The 20,646-nt window shown below is 35.1% G+C and overlaps 1 protein-coding gene across 1 annotated transcript; it reads left to right on the top strand.

Annotated features, from left to right (window-relative positions):
• Positions 1–2,886: 2,886 nt before the first annotated feature.
• Positions 2,887–17,651, top strand: LOC112048923 (alpha-tocopherol transfer protein-like). The gene is made up of 8 exons (XM_024086630.2): positions 2,887–3,070; positions 12,184–12,336; positions 12,953–13,112; positions 13,576–13,634; positions 14,221–14,417; positions 15,112–15,222; positions 15,759–15,861; positions 17,261–17,651. The coding sequence occupies exons 2-8, from the start codon at positions 12,198–12,200 to the stop codon at positions 17,410–17,412; spliced, it is 921 nt and encodes a 306-aa protein (XP_023942398.1). The 5' UTR covers positions 2,887–3,070; positions 12,184–12,197; the 3' UTR covers positions 17,413–17,651.
• Positions 17,652–20,646: the final 2,995 nt, after the last annotated feature.

Below are 20,646 nucleotides of genomic sequence, written 5' to 3'. Positions count from 1 at the left end.
TTGAAATCTGGTTATGTGAAAATTTCCTCACGAATGAGAAATATTGACTTTAGTTGTAACTAAAATTCAATTTCCATTTACCTACTATTTATAAATATCAGTAACTCTGTTGAAAACCATGACAATGAAGCAGAGTATTGTAGGATAGTTATAATGAAAAGTGTAATAAATATGCCTGAAAAATAATTAAAATAATGTAAAATGTTGTTCCATTAAAAATCTAAAATACAGCTTTACATTTCATATTCAGGATTTTAAGCATTTGTAATCGATGATGATACATCATCATCCTCATTATCAGCCCATATTCGGCTCACTGCTGAGCTCGGGTCTCCTCTCAGAATTAAAGAGGGGTAAGACCAAATAGTCCACCACACTAGTCCAATACGGATTGCCAGACTTCAAACACGTAGAGAATTCAGAAAATTCTCCGGTATGCAGGTTTCCTCACGATGTTTTTCCTTCACCGTTTGAGACACGTGATAATTAATTTCTTAAAATGCACACGAATGGTAAATTGGATAATCCACTATCCTCCAGTTCAAATCTACACCCCCTGAAATTGGAGGCAGAGGTCATATCCACTGGGCTATCACAGATAGATAGTACATGAAATGATACATAATAATGAAACAAACTAGAGAGGAATGTGTTAGTTTTAAATTCTCTCTTAATAGATAACAAAAGTTAGTGATTGGGAAAGAAAGGATGTAGAATAATTAATGCATGCAAACAAAATGCGTATGCTGTGATGGATGTGTGGTATGATAAGAATGGGTAAAATAAGGAATGAGAGGCTCCAGTGACTGCAAGTGAAAGGAAACAAGAAGAGAGGAAGGCTAAAAAAGAGATGGTTGAAGCGTGTGAAAGAGGACATACATTTTTATAATAAAATAAACCACATGAAGCCACTGGCAAAACTGGCACTGTCTCTCAAAAAGTTCAAAGTGTATAAACGCAAGCTTATAGAAAATTCTTATTGTAGTGTTAATTATTATATAAATGATGAACCCTCGTAACTTTAATTTTAAGTTTTCGACTTACTTGCCATTACATTAAACCATGAATAGACGTTTCAAAAGTGCTTGTAAACTAAGCCTACGAGTAATTGAAATAAATTAATTTTGAATTTGAATTTGACATGTGTGTAAAAGGAGTAGATGGTACGGTGACGAATGATCAATGCAAATAGAAAGATTGACATATTTTGCCGACCCTACTTAAGTGGGATAAGTTAAAGAGATGATCATGATGATTGGGAAACAAACTGATATACACCGTACACAAAACACAAACATAAATAAATAAATGAAAATAAGATTGAAGTTAACAAAGTACTGTAAATACAAATATGTATAATAAAGAATGTGTAATAACAGATGATAAAAACGGAATAATGAGACATGCTTTGCAAAAATAATTTATTAATTTGACTCGTTTCGGAAGATAATAATTAGCGTAGATAATTCGTTAGAAAGTACAAACATTTCATGCAATCACTTCACGCAAGGCTTAAAACATTTTATAATTAACCAAAATTTTAATTAATGCCCGTCTAATTTTAAATTACTGAATTTTAACTAACCATCGCCAAAACTAACGCCTATCTCATATTATTCTATTCGGAATGACTTTTCTAAAGTTTTTGCAAATTTTTAAATTAGCGTTAAAAATTTTATGTGCGATAAATATATGCTTAAAAACTCAAAGTTATATTCAAAATTATGAGCGAATGACAATTTGAAAATGAAATTTTACACCGCTAACTGTAGTCATTTGATACTAACTTTCGCCTGCCTTACTTAAACGAAAATATACGTTACAGTTGGTAGAGTTTTACGTGGAACGAAAATATAAATGGAAAGAAAATACAAAATAAAAATGGTCAAAAAAGGTATGGTATAGTAAAGGTGAAAAGCGCTTGTCTAGACGATGCCTTTTTGCCCTTCACTCTCATCTAGATACACAAATTTTAAGAATTAAGATACACGACTTCGGGAGAGAGTTCCATACCCTACCCATACGAATAAGAAACAAAAAAGCAAATCGCTTTGTACGTGTTCAGGGGATGTCAATGATAATGTCATAGGGATCGAAACCGTCCCTGTGTCATAAAGTGTGATGGTAAAATGGTGACGGTGGTACGACTAGATATATTTTGTAAAATACCGAGAGAGTAACAACCTTACGGCGATGACCAAGACTATGGAGGCTACTATTGTTGGCTCTTCTCAACAATGGAACTATGAAGGTATCTACTACAGCAAAATCAATACACAGTAAATCACAAAAGTAAAGTGCGAGAGTGTCCAGGCGTGAAAGTGCATCGGTTCCAGATGTTGATCACTATAAAGCACACAATTTAACAGTTTAATTTCGCACTTTATGTGCCTATAAACAGGTAATAACTACCTCGTTGATTCAGTGGTTAGTTTATCTATCTTCGGATCACGGGATCCTAAGTTCGAACTCTGAGCCTCTTTTATAGCATAAATGAAATTCAAAACATTTGTGTCTTCTAAGAAATTTTCAATAAAAAGTCTCAGTCCGGAGTTGGAAAATTGGTTGTTTTATCATGTGCCTCGGAGAGCACGTTAAGCCGCATTTGCATCTGGTGGATTTGATGGACTTGAATGCCACGAGTCTAAGGTTGTTGACCCCAAATGAGATTTACCTATTTATCAATCGACCCTTCTTCTTCTTTCTTCTGGGCCGTTTCTGCACTTGGCTATGTGATTGTGTACGTGTCGATCAATCAATGATCAATCAAAAATCAAATCAAAAAATGTCAATCGATCCTTATTTTGTCCTATAAATTTTCCAAAACCATATCTCCCTCTACACAATAATTGCATTCAGAACGCGTAACGAGATCATAAAAAGCGACTCACATAGTTTGCCTTCGCATTTGAGGCGGCGCGGTGAACGCGCATCACATACAGTGCATCAATTTAAAAAAATATTTTTTTTTTTCAAAAAAGTTTTTAATAAACTGCAAACACGTTGCGTTCAAGTGAGAGTGTTTCCATCGTTGAAAGTTTGGCTTGCGACTTGATTTTTCATTACCAAGGTGACTGATTTTCTTTTTAATTTTCCCTGAGTGGCAGTGCTGTGAAATAGTGTATGGTGAAAATTTTTAATTTAGCATTTTTTACATTACCTTTAAGGGTGTTATATAAATGAAAATAAATAACCAATGTCCATTTAAGCATTTAGCTTTTATATTTTTACATAACTATTCATACAGCACTGCTTCGGAAACGGAATATTAATTAAGTTAAAATTAATAATTTATTTATATACAATTAATTGAAAATCAATTGCTTTACATTAGTTTGCTTGATCAATTTAGGTTTTATTGTTTTAATTGAAATAAGTTAAAAGTTGAAATAGAGAAATTCTACGAAAGTTTCAAACAAAAATAGGTACGACCTATTTTTATTATAATATATATAGTAATTAAATTTGGTTGTTTTGAGATATCAGATTATTTTTAATATACGACGTCTGTGGTAGTAGGTAGTGGTAAAATTGTGTTAATTAGCTAGTCTTAAATAAGACATAATGAGTCGAATAAGTAATTAAAAAAGTACCATTAAGAAACCCAATTTGAATGTAAAATTACTTCAAAATAAAAAAAATAAATTCGAATGTAAAATTATTTCAAAATAAAAAAAAATCAAAATTCCATTAATTTAACTAGGCTTAGGTACTTCTAAATTATAAGCACTTTTGAAAAGTTAATTTTTATTATTTTTAAAGACTGCCGATTTGGAAGACAGGTATAGTAAGGAAGGTATCACAGAAAAATAGTAGTACCTAATAAATACCAAAAATAGCTTTCCTAATATTACTTTTTGAAGTTTTTTCGCTTTTTTCGATACGGGGTTGTGATACCACCACCGTAACAAACAATTAAGCAAACAAACTTTCACATCAACAACTTAGTATGTTTACACAATAAAAAAAATTGTTAAAAAACATTACAATACAAACTCGCCATGCAAATGTACAATCGTGAGTACTTAAGTGAACCATTTACACAATTACATCGCATAACAATCGAACGATTAGCGATAACTGCAAGAAAGTATGAAAAAGAATGTTCAGTATTAAATATTTATTAGCGCGCGTTCTTGGTGGTAAGATGGGATGACTCAGTGGTCGTTAACCCGCTCAGAGAAACTGCAAGATACCGTAGACTATGCGCCTATGCGGTATGCGCTATATAATGACTATTGCCTGCGGTTAACCAGAACATAGTTTAATGTGAGGCAAATGCTGGGATGCTTTCTGGAAAATTGAAATATCTGCATGATTGGGTGTGAAGTTTTCGTAAATTTGCATTTTGAAAGAAAAATAAACATCTCATAGTGTGCTACAAACTCAGAATTGAATCTTGGTCATCTCAAGATTAATACCAAAGTAGAAGATCACCAAGATACTATTTTTTTTAATATGTACTGCTATAATACATCGATTTCATTTACCTTTTAAGTATTAAAAGATACAGATTTAAGTGTTGTACGGAATTTATTTATAAGTACATATGTATAATTAATGTTTTAAAATTGATTTTCCTTTTTTGTCAAGTTTTCTGAGTAATAACAGCTAAGACTAAAACAGTATTATTAAAATTAATGTAACACACAGATGACTTGATGTACAGTAAAATCATCTCATGTCTGTAACCACCCCCACATTTACAGGGTTAGATTGATTTGAATAATATTTCCTGTATCATTGCTACATTTAAATACGAATCAAATCAAGAAAACCCAAAACTCAATAAAAAAAATAGGCAAATATGAATCATAATCACTTTTTTATAGTAGGTATAGAACGATCTATTTATTGAAAATAATATACAAACAATGTCATGAAAAATATTTACTTAACGAAATAAAACGAAAAATACTTGCTGGACCTTACGAAAAACAACAAAGAAAAACATAATGCTCCTACACACGTCACGCACAATAGAAAATCACACGACGATAAAACCATCATTCTCGTTTTATGAGCCACGACTTATTTTACAGCCAAACTTTTGGTAATTGTTTTTTAATGACAATTGAGATGCTGGCGATCATTTTCCTTGTCGGTGAAAGGTCATAACACGTTTCGTTCTACACGATTTTTTATTATTATAATATGTCGTATTTCCGCTTCAATAATTCTAAAATATCTTTAGAACATTGGTTTTTAGACAACCTAATAATCCTCAGGTTGTAATATTGAAAGCTTTAGATTTGCTTATTATATTTTTTTTAACTAAATTTAATATAACTTTCTATAATGATAATTTTATACTTTAGATCGGTTAGGTCCCTACAAAATCACCGCAAAAATTTATCTAAATAATAGGCTACAACACTGAGCGCACACATGCACAATTTTGTCATTAATTCCATTATATTATATTTATGTATAGGTATATAGTTTTTATACTTCCTGAACACACAATTCGACATTATAGACGATATTTAGGTATTCGTTTAAATAACGTTCATTGTTGACCACAACTAACATTAAGTTGTGTATAAATTTCCTCTTTTGAGCGCCTCATTTTTCATGCGCTAGTAACATATCTAACAGTATTTAATATCATTGACTTTATATCTAAATCGTATCTAACATGACATTGGCTAACTTTGTTTTGATAAGGAGATTCTCTGGTCATTTAATCATATCTGCCAAATTTAACTGCAGTTAAAAACTTGTAGTTAAATTACAATTAAAACGCATTTGCCACCCTCGTAACTTTCAAGTTTTTGACTACACTTAACGCCTTAATAACCCCAGCCCAAATATCTGACGATTCAAAATCAATTTTCAGTTATTAGATATTCCTAACAAATGGAACAAAAAGCTCCAAAAGTCTTTACTTTGTGATGTATTAACCAGAGTCACGTTCCTTAACTTGATAAATGACACTATAGACTGAAAAAGATTAGGGGTATGGGAATTGTAAAGGCCCGTTCCGGTCTCTAAACGACCCCTTAGAAATTTTATTGTTCACAGAACCCTCTCAGGGGACTAACATTTGAATTTACAACTTCACTTATCTTCCTTGATAACGATGATATAAATTACAAAACCGGAATACAAATTCGCTGATCATAATATAATATTTAATGTATCTTTCCCTAATCTACTAAAAACACAAAATGAATGTTCCCGCTGTGTAATTTGAACTGTGAATTAATATTCAAGCAAATTAGACACAATCAAATAGAATTCCACACCGCTATCCCACTTGTTAACAGCGTGGTGAATCTACATTCCAAATCTCTGGCTCCTTTAATTAAAGATAGTAAATCCTGAGCCCTTACAGTAAGATTTTGCTGAAAGTGTAAAGACGAAGACTATAACACAATGATGTCTAAGTGGTGATTGTTAGATCTAAATACTTTTATCTTTTTAAAGTTTATTATAATTTATTTATACCATGGATATAATTAACGCTTGACCGCTTATTCATCTGCTATTAAGTGACAATGAAATCAACTTTTAATTAAGGACGAAAGCCTAATTTAAAAAATATATAATCTTGAGTTAAATCGAGCTGGATATCTAATCTTGAATCATTAGGTTATGGCAGGAAATCCCAACAGCAGTCAAGTCTTGAATATTTGGAATACGAACTCGTTTAAATGGTGAAAGAATGGCATGTGCACAAAGAAAAAGTAAAGAATCAAAGTCAAATAAAAAATATTTTACATTCAAACACTTAAAAAACAAAACTGTATCTCAGACATTACATCCGTGCTCCCCTATCATTAAATAAAGGATGTACAGATCACCTCTGTTTCAACAATAATCTGGCTAACATTCTAACTGTAGTCTCTATGACAATAGAAATAAAGATAGAAATTCCACGAGGTTTTAAAGAAAATGTGTGCACCGTACATAACGGTACACTATACATGGTAGGAAATATTATAGGTAGTGCAATTGAAAACGTGATGTCTTAAAAAGTCTACCCAATGACTCAAACGTTTATAAAATGATTATGGTTTTTGCGCTAATGCTGTCTGGATTGCTTTTGATAATTTTGCTCTTTTTGGCCGTGGACAAATGACTGTAACTATGGAAACTTATGCAGCATTACTAGTTTTTATAATAATTGGGTACTTCGGTCGTTTTTGATCGAAATGTAGCTAGTTACGATTGAAATTTCTTTATCGAAGCATATTTATAAAGGAATTCAAAAAAGTAAAAATCAATTCCCAACGTCCCTAATAAAAAGCTGATGATAAATTTTCACATTTCGTTAATGCAATGTGAAAAATCAAATATTTAAATTTAAACATGCAAAACCGTCTAAATGAAAATGAATACTAGATTTGGTTAACATCATCTAACTTGCTTGTGAATATAATAGATGAATAGATATTCTGAAAAGAGAAGATATGGATCATTCTGTTTTCTAAATGCAATTTTCTCTCGAAACACTTTCTTGGTAACTCTCTCTTAATAAGCAACGGTTCTAGATGGGCATGACTTACAATTTTTGTGTATAAATAATACGCGCACATAATCTTTATTTATATGCGGAAATATTTCTACATGTGTTATGTTACGAGTATGTGCAGTTTCGTTACAACTTACATAATGTTTTTCACAGTTGCTTCTAATGAAATCAGTATTAATAAATATTTGTAAATTTCGTAAAAGCTGGCAAATTACGCTTTATCCATAGCTTTAGTAATTTATCTACGTTCTATGTTGTTTCTCTTAGCATCGACGATCGGCAATTTTATTGCTATTCGGAAACTAGCTCCAAATTTAAAACATTTTGGTTTGTTTCACCTTTATTTATGTCAATCCTAGTAATTTGAAATGATTCATTTTAATATAGGTACTGAAAAAGTTTGTAAATCATTTTAAGTACTTTCTTTGCAATTCTTTGAAAAGCAATACAAAAAAGCAACGCCAAATTTTAATCTAATTTCAAATTCCAAACGCGTAAATCCACAAGAGATTACGACTCTGCAATCTTTACTTGATTTTACGATTTGATCAATTAATGATAATAATTGGTCTTTCGCGGAGAATAGCCTAACTTAATTAATCATAATTCAGAACAAACTTCCAGTTATCTTTTTATTGAATCGAATTAATTATTTGGTCTATGGAATCAATGTAATACAATATATATCAATGTAATACTTTTAAGGTTCAAGTTAAGGATCATAATTATTTTATTATACGAGTACCTACACTTTTCCGCGATGCTAACCTAATGCCACCTATATGTGTCTTTTGAAACCTACTGTAGTTTTACCACAGAATATAGTTTTAGTGAAAATCTCGGAGGCTGTGCCTTGTTGTTTAAAACACGGCCAGATGGCGCTCATATTCAGTATATTATGAAATTGAAGGCATATTTAAATTTCAAATTAATTTCAAACTGTAAAATAATTAGATCATATTCAGCAAAGCGTCTGAAAACAAATTTAGCTTTTAGTATGATTGCGGGTTTCTGAATAATTTGCCTTATTATTTATATTATCAAATGAATCTTCCTGTAATTTTGTATCCTTATAACTGTTACCTTAGAGCATAGATAAAACATTATTAACTACTTAACGGTCTTCCCGTTTTTGGATAATATGTTCTCAAAAAATGGCTTTCTAACTGGAAAGCGAGGCAATCAATTCAGAAACTGTCACAGTCCCTGTCTTCGAAAGTTAGTTATTGCTTTTTCTTCTTTTAAAAAAGAGAAGACTTTTTTATTATCTAAATTATTACGTACGACACATATATCTAATGCGTGGGAATCAATTTGAAAGAAAGAAAGAAAGAAAGAAAAAAGCTTTATTAGTGAATTATGCCACACAACACAATTTGTTCTTGAACAATATCCTGCGATGTGTGGCACAACCCAGTAAACGGATCCAACTCAGCATAATGCTACATACTCTTTAAATAAAAAGAGCATGCAGCGCTGGTTTTCAGTTGGAACCGTTGACCAGATGCCGCCACAAACACAGCACACAACAACCTTATTAACTAAAATTTCTAGTTTAGTTCTTGATATGTAGAACTGTTGTAACTTTATGGGGTTGGAACTAGATGGCGCTACCACAGAAAAATTTGAAGCTATCGATGTGTTCCCTTGAATTGCAAAAGTACGCGGCGTTTAAATGAATTTGTTGATTTGGTTCTAAAAATCTCCTCAGAGCTGAGGGGTATTATTTACAAATTTTTGTAGTGGTCATTGTACTTTAATGTACATTGACCCTATCTCGTAAAGTTGTAAATATTATAAATTATATGTCCCTATAGGCCGCATTCTTCCGAAGCGTCGAAGACGATCCGTTTTTGTAGAATGATTTTTTTCCAAGTTAGCCCTTGACTGCAATCTCGGTGGTAAGTGATAATGCAATTTAAGATGGAAGCGGGCTAACTTGTTAGGGGTGGGAAGAAAATTCACACCCCTTTCGGTTTCTACGCGACATCGAACGCTGAATCGATTTGCAGTACGTCTTTGCCGGTAGGGTAGTAGTAGCCACGACACAAGCCTCCAGCTGAACCAATTGAAATAAAAAAAAACCAGAAGACCTGGACCAGTTAAGAGAATTTCAAACGGCCCAACCGGGGAACAAACCCAAGATCGCGCATACTACTTTTATTTTTTACCCGGAAAAGTCTATAGTTCCCGCGGGGTTTGTGAAAAACTAAACGCAGACAAAGTCTCTGACGTCGGTTAGTTAAAAAATATAACAGCATACGAAAATAATGCTTGTAATTATCTCGCACGTAATTTTATATGATTATGCGTTCCATGCTACCGTTAGAGAATTCGGCCATTTCATTTGGTCAGTCATGGATTAATTTGATGATTAATCGTATAATGGACGTCTTCGTAAAGAGAAACGGACAAAAGGCATTTGCTGGTTTCAACGACGAGAGTGTGTAATAGCCAGACCTACCTACATATTATAAAACCCGAAAGTCTGTTAGCCCATGCTTCTATACGATAGGTAAGTACAATAGCGGTGGCTTGTTGACACTATTTTAAAAAAAAAATATTTTTAGAGACACATACAATTTTTTATTTTTTTTAATTTCTTGACAAATTGAGTCAAAACGCTAACTATCAGTCATGGTCGTACGTACGTAAACCGGGAAATATTGTAGCTACCACAGTCTAGACTCCATAATTGTTTACCGTACTTCGTCATCAACCCATATTCGGCTCACTGCTGAGCTCGAGTCTCCTCTCAGAATGAGAGGGGTTAGGCCAATAGTCCACCACGCTGGCCCAATGCGGATTGGCAGACGCAGAGAATTAAGATAATTCTCTGGTATGCAGGTTTCCTCACGATGTTTTCCTTCACCGATTGAGACACGTGATATTTAATTTCTTAAAATACACACAACTGAAAAGTTGGAGGTGCATGCCCTGGACCGGATTTGAACCCACACCCTCCGGAATTTTATTATATAGGTTGATAATGATGATAATTATTTATATTATAAAATCTGTTATTTCAGTACCCTTAACACGCTTGCTTTTGGACAAAGTAGTGATATTGTGTGTATTGTTAATTTTTTTTTTTAATTGAGGTATGTCTGGTCATCGCAATCTCTCTGTTCATAAAGAGAAACGGCCAAAAGGCATTTGCTGGTTCCAACTCGACCAAGTAATTAGTGGGTTATCAGAGCGCTTCTCATGACCGCAGTGAGGAATTTCCTAACACCAAACGGTGAAAGCTAAGTTGAAAAGCGGTTTTTGCACGAACGTTCCGCTGCATAAACCGCGAATTTTGTATTTTTTTTTTCACGAAAGTGTTACAAGTGTTAAGTGGTTTATTCAGAGCGTCCATATATTATATTTTTGGCTGGTGGGAGGCCGTGGCTAGTTACCACCATACCGGGAAAGACGTGCCTTCAATTCCGATACGATGTCGTGTAGAACCGAAAGGGGTGTTAGGAGTTTCAAAGTATACTCCTAACAAGTTGCCGGGATTAAAGTTAGATTGCATCATCACTTACCATCAGGTGAGATTGTAGTCAAGGGCTATGTAAAAAATGTTGTTAGCTGACGCCTGCGAATCCGTCCGTATGAATTCACGGTTTTTCTGGAAGTTCCAAAATAACAAAACTAGTACTTTTGCGGCTCATACCTTTACTTGTACCTTTTAGAAGATAGATAGATAACAACTGTCAGAAGCTATCTATCGCTTACTAAAGGTAGGTTATGGGAAACGGGTGTAAGTCATCCGCTGAAAAGTCACCTATATTTCCGCATTAATTAGGTATTTACCAGAAAACTGTGTCTATTCATTATTAATAAAGTAAAGACCGTATATTAAATAAGTTTCATTAGATTATTTGTCAATGTTTTATTCCTGATACGGAACAAGGACTGTTGATCAATAATTATATTCTTATTACCCCATATTAGGTTCCTAAAGGACCAATGAGTACCTATTTTAGAAATAGTTACGCAAACAACCTAATAAGTAGGGTGACTGATTTCTTTGACCTCGATTGGTAACCATAATGATACATACCTAAATACAAGAGTAAGTTGTTTTTTACACTTATTAGCCTTTTGACGGCCTCCGTGGCGCAGTGGTATGCGCAGTGGAGTTACAAGACGGAGGTCCTGGGTTCGATCCCCGGCTGGACCGATTGAGGTTTTCTTAATTGGTCCAGGTCTGACTGGTGGGAGGCTTTGGCCGTGGCTAGTAACCACCCTACCGTCAAAGACGTACCGTCAAGCGATTTAGCGTTCCGGTACGACGTCGTGTAGAAACCGAAAAGGGTTCCACACCCCTGTCGGTCGGTTTCATCCTCCTCCTAACAAGTTAGCCCGCTTCCATCTTAGATTGCATCATCACTTACCATCAGGTAAGATTGTAGTCAAGGGTTAACTTGTAAAGAATAAAAGAAAAACTTATTAGCCTCATGTTAGATAGCCCTTAATTAATTTAAAAACTACTTCAGTATTGGATATCATCATCATCATCAGCTTGTATCCGTCCATTGGTGGATATAGGCATTTCCTAGAGCGCGCCACCACACACAATCCTCCGCCTTCCTCATCCACATTCCTCAGTATTGGTTATATATCTACTGAAAAGTCGCAAAAAATTATGTTCTTCAACAATAAGAGAAATGTAAAATGCTTTTTCCTGTTGTGACAATTCGACGCTTTCCTTCCAGAACCAGAAGCCAAGATGACCCTAGAACAGCCCGCTGGGGAGATGTGGCAGAAGATCCGCGAGGAGCTGAACGAGAACCCTGACACCCGCGACCAGGATCTGGCACACATCAAAGAGTGGCTCAAGAAGGAACCTCATCTACCCGACGAATTTGGTGAGAACCCCGTTATAACAAGCATTTTATCTGCGATTCGAAATCCATTTTACTTCAGAAGGTTCTTTTATATCTGCCGTATCTTTTAAATGTGACCATGATTCATGTAGTGCCGTGATAGCCCAGTGTATATGACCTCTGCCTCTGATTTCGGAAGGTGTGGGTTAGAATCTAGTCCGGGGCATGCAAGTATTAAATTTAAATTAGCTCTGGTAAGTATTAAATTTACCAGAGAATTTTCTCTGCGTGTGTGAAGTCTGCCAATCCGCATTGGGCCAGCGTGGTGGACTATTGGCCTAACCCCTCATTCTGAAAGAAGACTCGAGCTCCGCAGTGAGCCGAATGTGGGATAATAATGATGAAGATTCCTGTTCCTCTTCCTTTTTTACTGTCAGGAGTAGGTACGACAATAGTCCAGCGGGTGGGTATACCATGACCTCCGTAAATGACTATTGGCCTTATCCCTCTCATTCTGAGAGGAGACTCGAGCTCAGCAGTGAGCCGAATATGGGTTGATGACGACCGTGGAAGTTTGTGACCTTTCTCTTTTAGTATAATTAGATTATGTATGCTGGTAACTAACTATTTATTAACTCATTACACTTTTCCATTTCAGATGACCAACGTATCATGACCTTCCTCCGCGGTTGCAAGTTCTCTCTAGAGAAGTGCAAGCGTAAGCTGGACATGTACTTCACCATGCGCTCCGCCGTGCCCGAGTTCTTCACTGACAGAGACATCACTCGCCCCGAGCTTCAAGAAATCACTAAAATAGTGTAAGTTTTACTTTACCTCTTCTTGCTCTGTTTCTACGAAAAAACTGAGACAAAAAATCCTTACTTAATTTTAAAAGAATTAAAAAACATCAGTTAAATAATTAAAGCAACGGTTGATTCTTTTGTTTAAAGGCTTTAAATAATTAAGAGCCGTGATAGCCCAGCGGAAATGACCTCTGCCTCCGATTCCGGAGGGTTTGCCTCTCCAACTTTACTGTTGTGTGCATTTTAAAAAATTAAATATCACGTGTCTCAAACGGTGAAGGAAATCTTCGTGAGGAAATCTGTGTAACAGAGAATTTTCTTGATTCTCTGCGTGTGTGAAGTCTGCCAATCCGCATTGGGCCAGCGTGGTGGACTATTGGCTTAACCTCTCTCATTCTGAGAGGAGAATCGAGCTCAGCAGTGAGCCGAATATGGGTTGATAATGAACTTAAAATAATATAAGAACATTTTATTTCAGTCAAATGCCGCCACTTCCTGGTCTAACGCCTGATGGCCGTCGTGTGGTACTTATGAGAGGTATGTCAGACTACCTTACTTACCATTTCTTCTACTTCTGCCTTTAGGCTCCACCTGATGAAGCTCCTCCTCTAAAACGCTACGGGCCTTATCGAAAAAAAACCTGCTTAATCAGTTCCAGAGTAAGGGGACATCCCTTGATAGTCCCATTTTTTAAATTCCTTATCTGCCATTTTTTACCGACCCAGACCTCCCTTTTAGGAGAGGACATATGAAGCTTAGAACCACCACGCTGCATGCGGGTTGATCGGCTTAAGATGATAATGTTTAAAAATCATTATCTGGTGTTAATTATGATAATGGCCGGAACAAACGGCTTCAGGTGCTGTAACTTCCAACCACCGTCACAAAATTTTCAACTCTTCTCAAATTCGATCATTTGTTCACATTAACATCATCATCATCATCATCATCATCATCATCATCATCATCATTATCATCATCATCACCATCATCAAAAGCTATTATTTTATTGTTATTGTCATCCGCCTTTTGTGATAGAAATGATGAAGGATATTAAATTGATTGATGAAACAAAAAAGTTATATAAAGTGTATTAGTTATATGTCTAAATGTTTGATTTCAGGTATTGAAAAAGAAGTGCAAACACCAAATGTAGCAAACGCTTTCAAGCTAGCACTTATGTTGGGAGATGTCAGGCTCAAGGAGGAGAAGGAAGGCGTGGCTGGAGACATTTACATTCTGGACGCTTCTGTAGCCACTCCCAATCACTTCGCCAAATTTACACCCACTTTGGTGAAGAAATTCTTAGTCTGTGTTCAGGTAAAGAATAATTTAGTGACAATTTCTTTAATGCAGCACTGCTTCCATATTTCCACTAGTGGAGATCTGCAACTTCGTCTATGTGGAAATAATTTTAGAACTTTTAAGGAGTAACTATTCCCGTCCTACATGATTTTTGCGTAACTTTGATCGTTTAAGTAAGCAACGGAATTTTTCTAGTTTTTGGCACATTTGTCGTTGGCTCCGCTCCCATTGGTTTTAGCATGAGGTTATAAAATAAAGCCTCTCTCAATACTACTAACTAAAATCAGCGAAGATCTGCAACTTCGTCTATGTGGAAACACTTTTAGAACTTTTTAAGGAGTAACTATTCCGTCAATTTTTGCGTAACTTTGGTCGTTTACGCAGCGCAAGCAACGGAATTTTTCTTGTTTTTGACACATTTTTCATTGGCTCTGCTCTCATTGGTTGTAGCGTGATGTTACATATAACCTCTCTAAAAATGGACCATCTAACTAACAAAAATTCAAATCGAACTGCTGCTGAGATTAGTGCGGTCAGCCAAACAAATAAACAAACTCTTCAGCCTTATAATATTGTGATAGATTGACATTGTTAGTCTTGTCTTGTCTTTAGATATTAAAAAATAGTTGATAGTTCAAAAATTTGATTTATTCATTATGATGAATATATGTGAGGCAAAATATTTTATTGAAATCAAAATCTTTTACAGGAGGCATACCCAGTTAAACTGAAGCAAGTTCACGTGATAAACATTTCACCACTTGTGGACAAGATTGTTAATTTCGTCAAACCATTCCTGAAAGAGAAGATCAGAGAAAGGGTAAATAATTTTTTAGTTTTATTACTAAAACTAGCTGACGCGGCGCGGTTTCAACCGCGTGGTTCCCGTTCCTGTAGGAATACGGGGATAATATATAGCCTATAGCCTTCCTCGATAAAAGGGCTATCTAACACTGAAAGAATTTTTCAATGGGACCAGTAGTTCCTGAGATTAGCGCGTTCAATCAAACAAACAAACAAACTCTTCAGCTTTATAATATTAGTATAGATAGTCAAAATAATTAAGAGTACTGCTGACGTATGATTTGGCTCTTTACAAAAACTCATTCACGGATACAAAAACACTTGTAGATAAATAATAACATTCAATAACAAATGATCTTTCATAGCATACTTTAATTTGCGTCACACAACAAGAAAAATGGCGATTCCATATGATCATTACCTTTGTGATATTTTTTGTTGGTGTTTTTAGTTTTCCATATTGGTAAAAATGACTCATCAAAAATAACTCTTTTGTAATTCAAGCTACTAGATTTTTTGAGTTATTTTAATGTAATTCATTTTAATTTGCAGATCTTCATCCACAGTGATGTCAGCGATCTTTATAAACATGTTCCACAGGAAATGATGCCGAATGAATATGGAGGAAAAGCCGGTCCCATGACTGATATTCACAGTAAGTTCCTATTTGAAGACCGGATATTCTCTCAGACCAAATATTGTATAGGACCTGCCTCGCTAGGTGTTACTTTTCTGTCAAAGTATATGATCGACGATCTAATGCAACTATAAAAACTGTCTCTATAGAATCGATGTTAAATAGTTGTAATCGTGTTTGTTGGTTACAGACCTCCGTAAAAATACCTTTTTGTGTAGTTGAATGGTGAAAAAAACGGACAAAAACTTCTAGTTTAGTATAAGATATATACTAAATCCATGGTCGTTTTACCTTCTATAAATCTGTCTGAGAGATATTCTTTTAAAATGCACCTACGAGTGTGTGTCATGAAAAACATTTTTCATTCAGTAAAAAGTTTGATGTTAGTGGTTATGGTGATGAGCTACTTTGGACAAAGTATAAGATCCTCTTAAATCATCGCAAAATACTCAAATTAACAAAAATCTTTATTTAGTCAAATTTTACATTGATTGATTTTTTTTGATTGATCATAAAATTAGTCCATTATTTGTATTTTGTGAGATGTAACTTTAAGTGGACGTTGCTAAAGTTAACATGAATTCTGGTAATGATAAATTACTTAGGTAATTAAATTAAAGTTGGATATTTATCACACTTGGGAATAATGAATGAATGAATGAATGAAATATACTTTATTGTACACCAAAAATAATAATAACAGGCAAGAAATTAACTTAAAAACTAATGTACAATTGGCGGCCTTATCGCTAATGAGCGATCTCTTCCAGACAACCAATCGAAAAAAGAGAAAATAAAATACAAGGAATAATGCATAATGACGGGTGTACACATAAAAAGAGATGTAGAAGATATATTACACTTAGATAATAATATATAAAATCAAAATATTAATTAAATATTTTGATATATTGGGAATATTAGTTAATTGATTTATTAAGATTTTCATCTTTGTTCTTCTACTGATTTTTTAAGTTTATTATTTTTCTTTGTTTACGTTTTGATTTAAACATCAATCATATAAAATTAAAATTAAATTATCAAGCCACTTTTGACTTTAAAGACACATTGTGGGATTATCTTGAAGAACCCCACTATTGTTGTTGATTTTCTGTAAGTTATCAAAATTTAGATGTTATTAGTCGAGCCGGGAATTCTTTTTCAAAAACATTGTGTACCATTGCTTTAAATAACTCTGATAATATTTCACTTCTCTCTTCATGACGGGTAGCCAAATTACCGTATACATTTATTCTAAAAACACTAACGCTTCGGAGATGACATTCGTTATCGATAGGTCACGTGGTTTTTGGTTTTCGAAATGTTATCATTTGTATATTCATGTTCATGTTATCCAACTATTAAGTCAAATTTTAACCATAATAGTTATTATGAAAACTGTCATGTTCTATTACAGATGAATGGGTCAAAAAACTCGAAGAGTACACGCCCTGGTTCACCGAGCAGGAACAATACAAAGCAGATGAAGCCCTAAGGCCAGGCAAACCTACCAACTATGATGAACTCTTCGGAATTGATGGATCCTTCCGTCAGTTAGTCATAGATTAAGTTAAGTTTATAAAAAATATCCGACCAAGTTTGAATGGTACCTTTTTACAACCTTTTGTGGTTAGACTATTGTTTTCAATTTGTTCGGATTTTAGCATCTCTACACTGTCGCCTTCACACTTTTCTCTAAGTATTTAATACTCAAAATGTATTTTCAACCAAAGTTGATTTGCTCATTAATGTTTTTTTGTTGTAATTACCGTGTTTATCACGTTTATTAAATATTAATCTTTATACAATTTCGTTTTATTTCAACGACCTCTGAGAAAAATTGTCTTTTATTTTAATAATTAACTTAAAACCTAAGACAGCGTTTTCGGACAAAAACTTTAATTTCAATTACCTTACCTTACCTTATCAGCCGATAGACGTCCACTGCTGGACATAGGCCTCTTGCATGGACCTCCAAGCACAACGATCTCGAGCTGCCAGCATCCAGCGGCTCCCTGCAACCCGCTTGATATCCTCGGTCCACCTAGTGGGGGGTCGCCCAACACTGCGCTTTCCGGTGCGGGGTCGCCATTCCAGCACCTTGGGGCCCCAACGTCCGTCGGCTCTTCGAACTATGTGGCCCGCCCATTGCCACTTCAGCTTCGCGACTCGCTGAGCTATGTCAGTGACTTTGGTTCGTCTGCCGAATTTAATTTCAATTATAATACAATTATTTTAGAAAATAACATTTAATTTTTCGGTGGTTTTGTGAAGGTATTTACAAGGATGCATTTTTAAATTTGAACATAAATGTGCTGACAGACTTGAGCATTCACTTGTAATGAGCATTCGTGCGAATGTTACATATTAAAAAAATACGAGAACAATTTTTAGCGAGCATTTCGAGCGTTCTACGGCTAGACCTAACCACTAGCCCGAGTTGTTAATCGAACCCAGGATCTTTCTGATGATAAACCAACTGCGCCAGAGAGGTCATCGAACTTCAGCACAACATCCCGCGGGAACTTAGCTATTGGCTTGCTCCAGATTGTAATGATCTAGCTCTAAGATCGTACCTACCAAATTTCATCAAATTCCCTTCAGCCATTCTCGCATGATTGAGTAACAAACATCCATCAAAACTTTCACATTTATAGTATTAGTAGATATTAATTAATACTATTATTTTTACGTACACCTATATACATCATCATCATCATCATCATCATCATCATCATCATCATCATCATCATCATCATTATCATCATCATCATCATTATCAGCCGATGGACGTCCACTGCTGGACGTCCACTGCTGGAGCCGCCAGCATCCAGCGGTTCCCTGCAACCCGCTTGATGTCTTCGGTCCACTTAGTGGGGGGTCGACCAACACTGCGCCTTCCGGTGCGAGGTCGCCATTCCAGCACCTTGGGACCACAACGTCCATACCTTATACCATACCTATATACAAATCCTACAAATAATATAAACGCGAAAGTTTGTAAGGATGTTTGTTACTCTTTAACGCCTTTAATTTTACTCTAAATTAACATATAGGCTACTTTTCATCCCAGAAAAATGCGTAGTTCCCGCGGGATTTGTAAAAAACTGAATTCCACGCAGACGAAGTCGCGGGCGTCCGCTTGTCTTACATACGAATATGTTAGAAAACAGGCGTAGATATAAACGGATAATATTGCAGCACCGAGTGAATCAGAGCGAGGAAGTGGGGCGAAGTGCAAGATGGTATTGCGAATCGATTATGACATCGATTTATCGAACTGTTTCCAGTTTATCGATTTTAATTATCGCTGCGTGGTTCTATGCTTCGAATTGCTTTTTGCGTATTGTTATCTAATCAACACAAAAGAAGTAGGTTAAGTAACTGTAATCGATTTTTTTTTCGCCTTTTGTATAGCTAAGTAGAACGAATGCTTTTTGTAATAAAGATAGTTTCTGGTGAAGTGTAGGTACTTACATGCTACTTAAATGCTAGGACGCACTAAAAACAGAAAAATAACCTAAATAATAAATCTTTTCAACAAATAAATTGAGCCGACTTCAAAAATAAACTAAAAAGCGAAAAATAACATCATATGTGCTACCTTCTGATCACTTTGAAGGCGGTGCCAACACAGATGCATGCATTAACTTAAGCCGATTAAATCATAAGCTATTAGGATTTAAACACCGTGGTCCTTTTAGAAACGGCTTTAACTAATACGCCACCGCTTGGCACCGCCTTCAAAGTGATCAGAAAGTAGCAAATATGATGTAATTTTTCGCTTTTTAGATAAATTTTGTGATTTCGAAGTCGGTTAAATTTTTTTGTTAAAACGATTGTATGACAGCAACAACACAGAAACTTTTACAACAGTCTGTGGTCGTAAAAACAGTCCGAAGTTCGTTCTGTCAAATGCAAGTGGCAAACGTGCCAACATCAACTGTAATGCGTTACGTTACGTTACCGCTGTTTTAAGCATTTATTTTAAAATTGTGCAACACTTAACACCTTAACTATTGTAGTGCCTGATACCTTGAGCAATAGACAAAAACCAAAAGTAGTCTAAACCCCACTATGTCACAGTAATTAAACTATGTCATGTTTGGCATAACCTTGAAAAAGGTTCCAACTCAGTATTCTGCTGCACGCAGCTAGCGAATATTGGACATACAGCGCTGATACCTGATCATCATCATCATTCATCAACCCATATTTGGCTTACTGCTAAGCTCAAGTCTCCTCTCAGAATGTGAAGGGTTAGTCCACCACGCTGGCCCAATGCGGTTTGGCAGACTTCACACACGCAGAGAATTAAGAAAATTCTCTCTGGTATGCAGGTTTCCTCTCGATGTTTTTCTTCTTCTTCACCGTGGTATTTAATTTCTTGAAATGCACACAACTGAAAACTTGGAGGTGCATGCCCCGGACCGTATTCGAACCAACACCCTCCGGAATCGGAGGCAGAGGTCATATCCACTGGGATATCACGGCTGATACCACAGATTAAAGAATATGAGCGTACGGAACACGGCAAAGATGCAGCCATTTCAAATACAAATTCAAAAACAAATACATTCTCGAGTTAGTACAGCACGAAGCGTCACATTAGTAATTTTCAATAGTATTCAAGAAAAATGGCGTCTTACGTTTTTAAATATTTTTAAAACTGTTCACAAAAACAAATAAAAATAAGATGGAGTATTTTTAAGCTAATTGTTGATTATTTTTCTATAATGATATCAATTTACGTAATTGTTGTTCTTAAATCTTGAAATACAAATTTTGAAGAAAGATTGTATA

Source organism: Bicyclus anynana, chromosome 8 (genome assembly GCF_947172395.1).
Source record: "Bicyclus anynana chromosome 8, ilBicAnyn1.1, whole genome shotgun sequence".
NCBI lineage: Eukaryota > Metazoa > Arthropoda > Insecta > Lepidoptera > Nymphalidae > Bicyclus > Bicyclus anynana.
The sequence above is the reverse complement of the archived record's forward strand: the minus strand, read 5'-3'. Positions and strand labels throughout refer to the sequence as shown.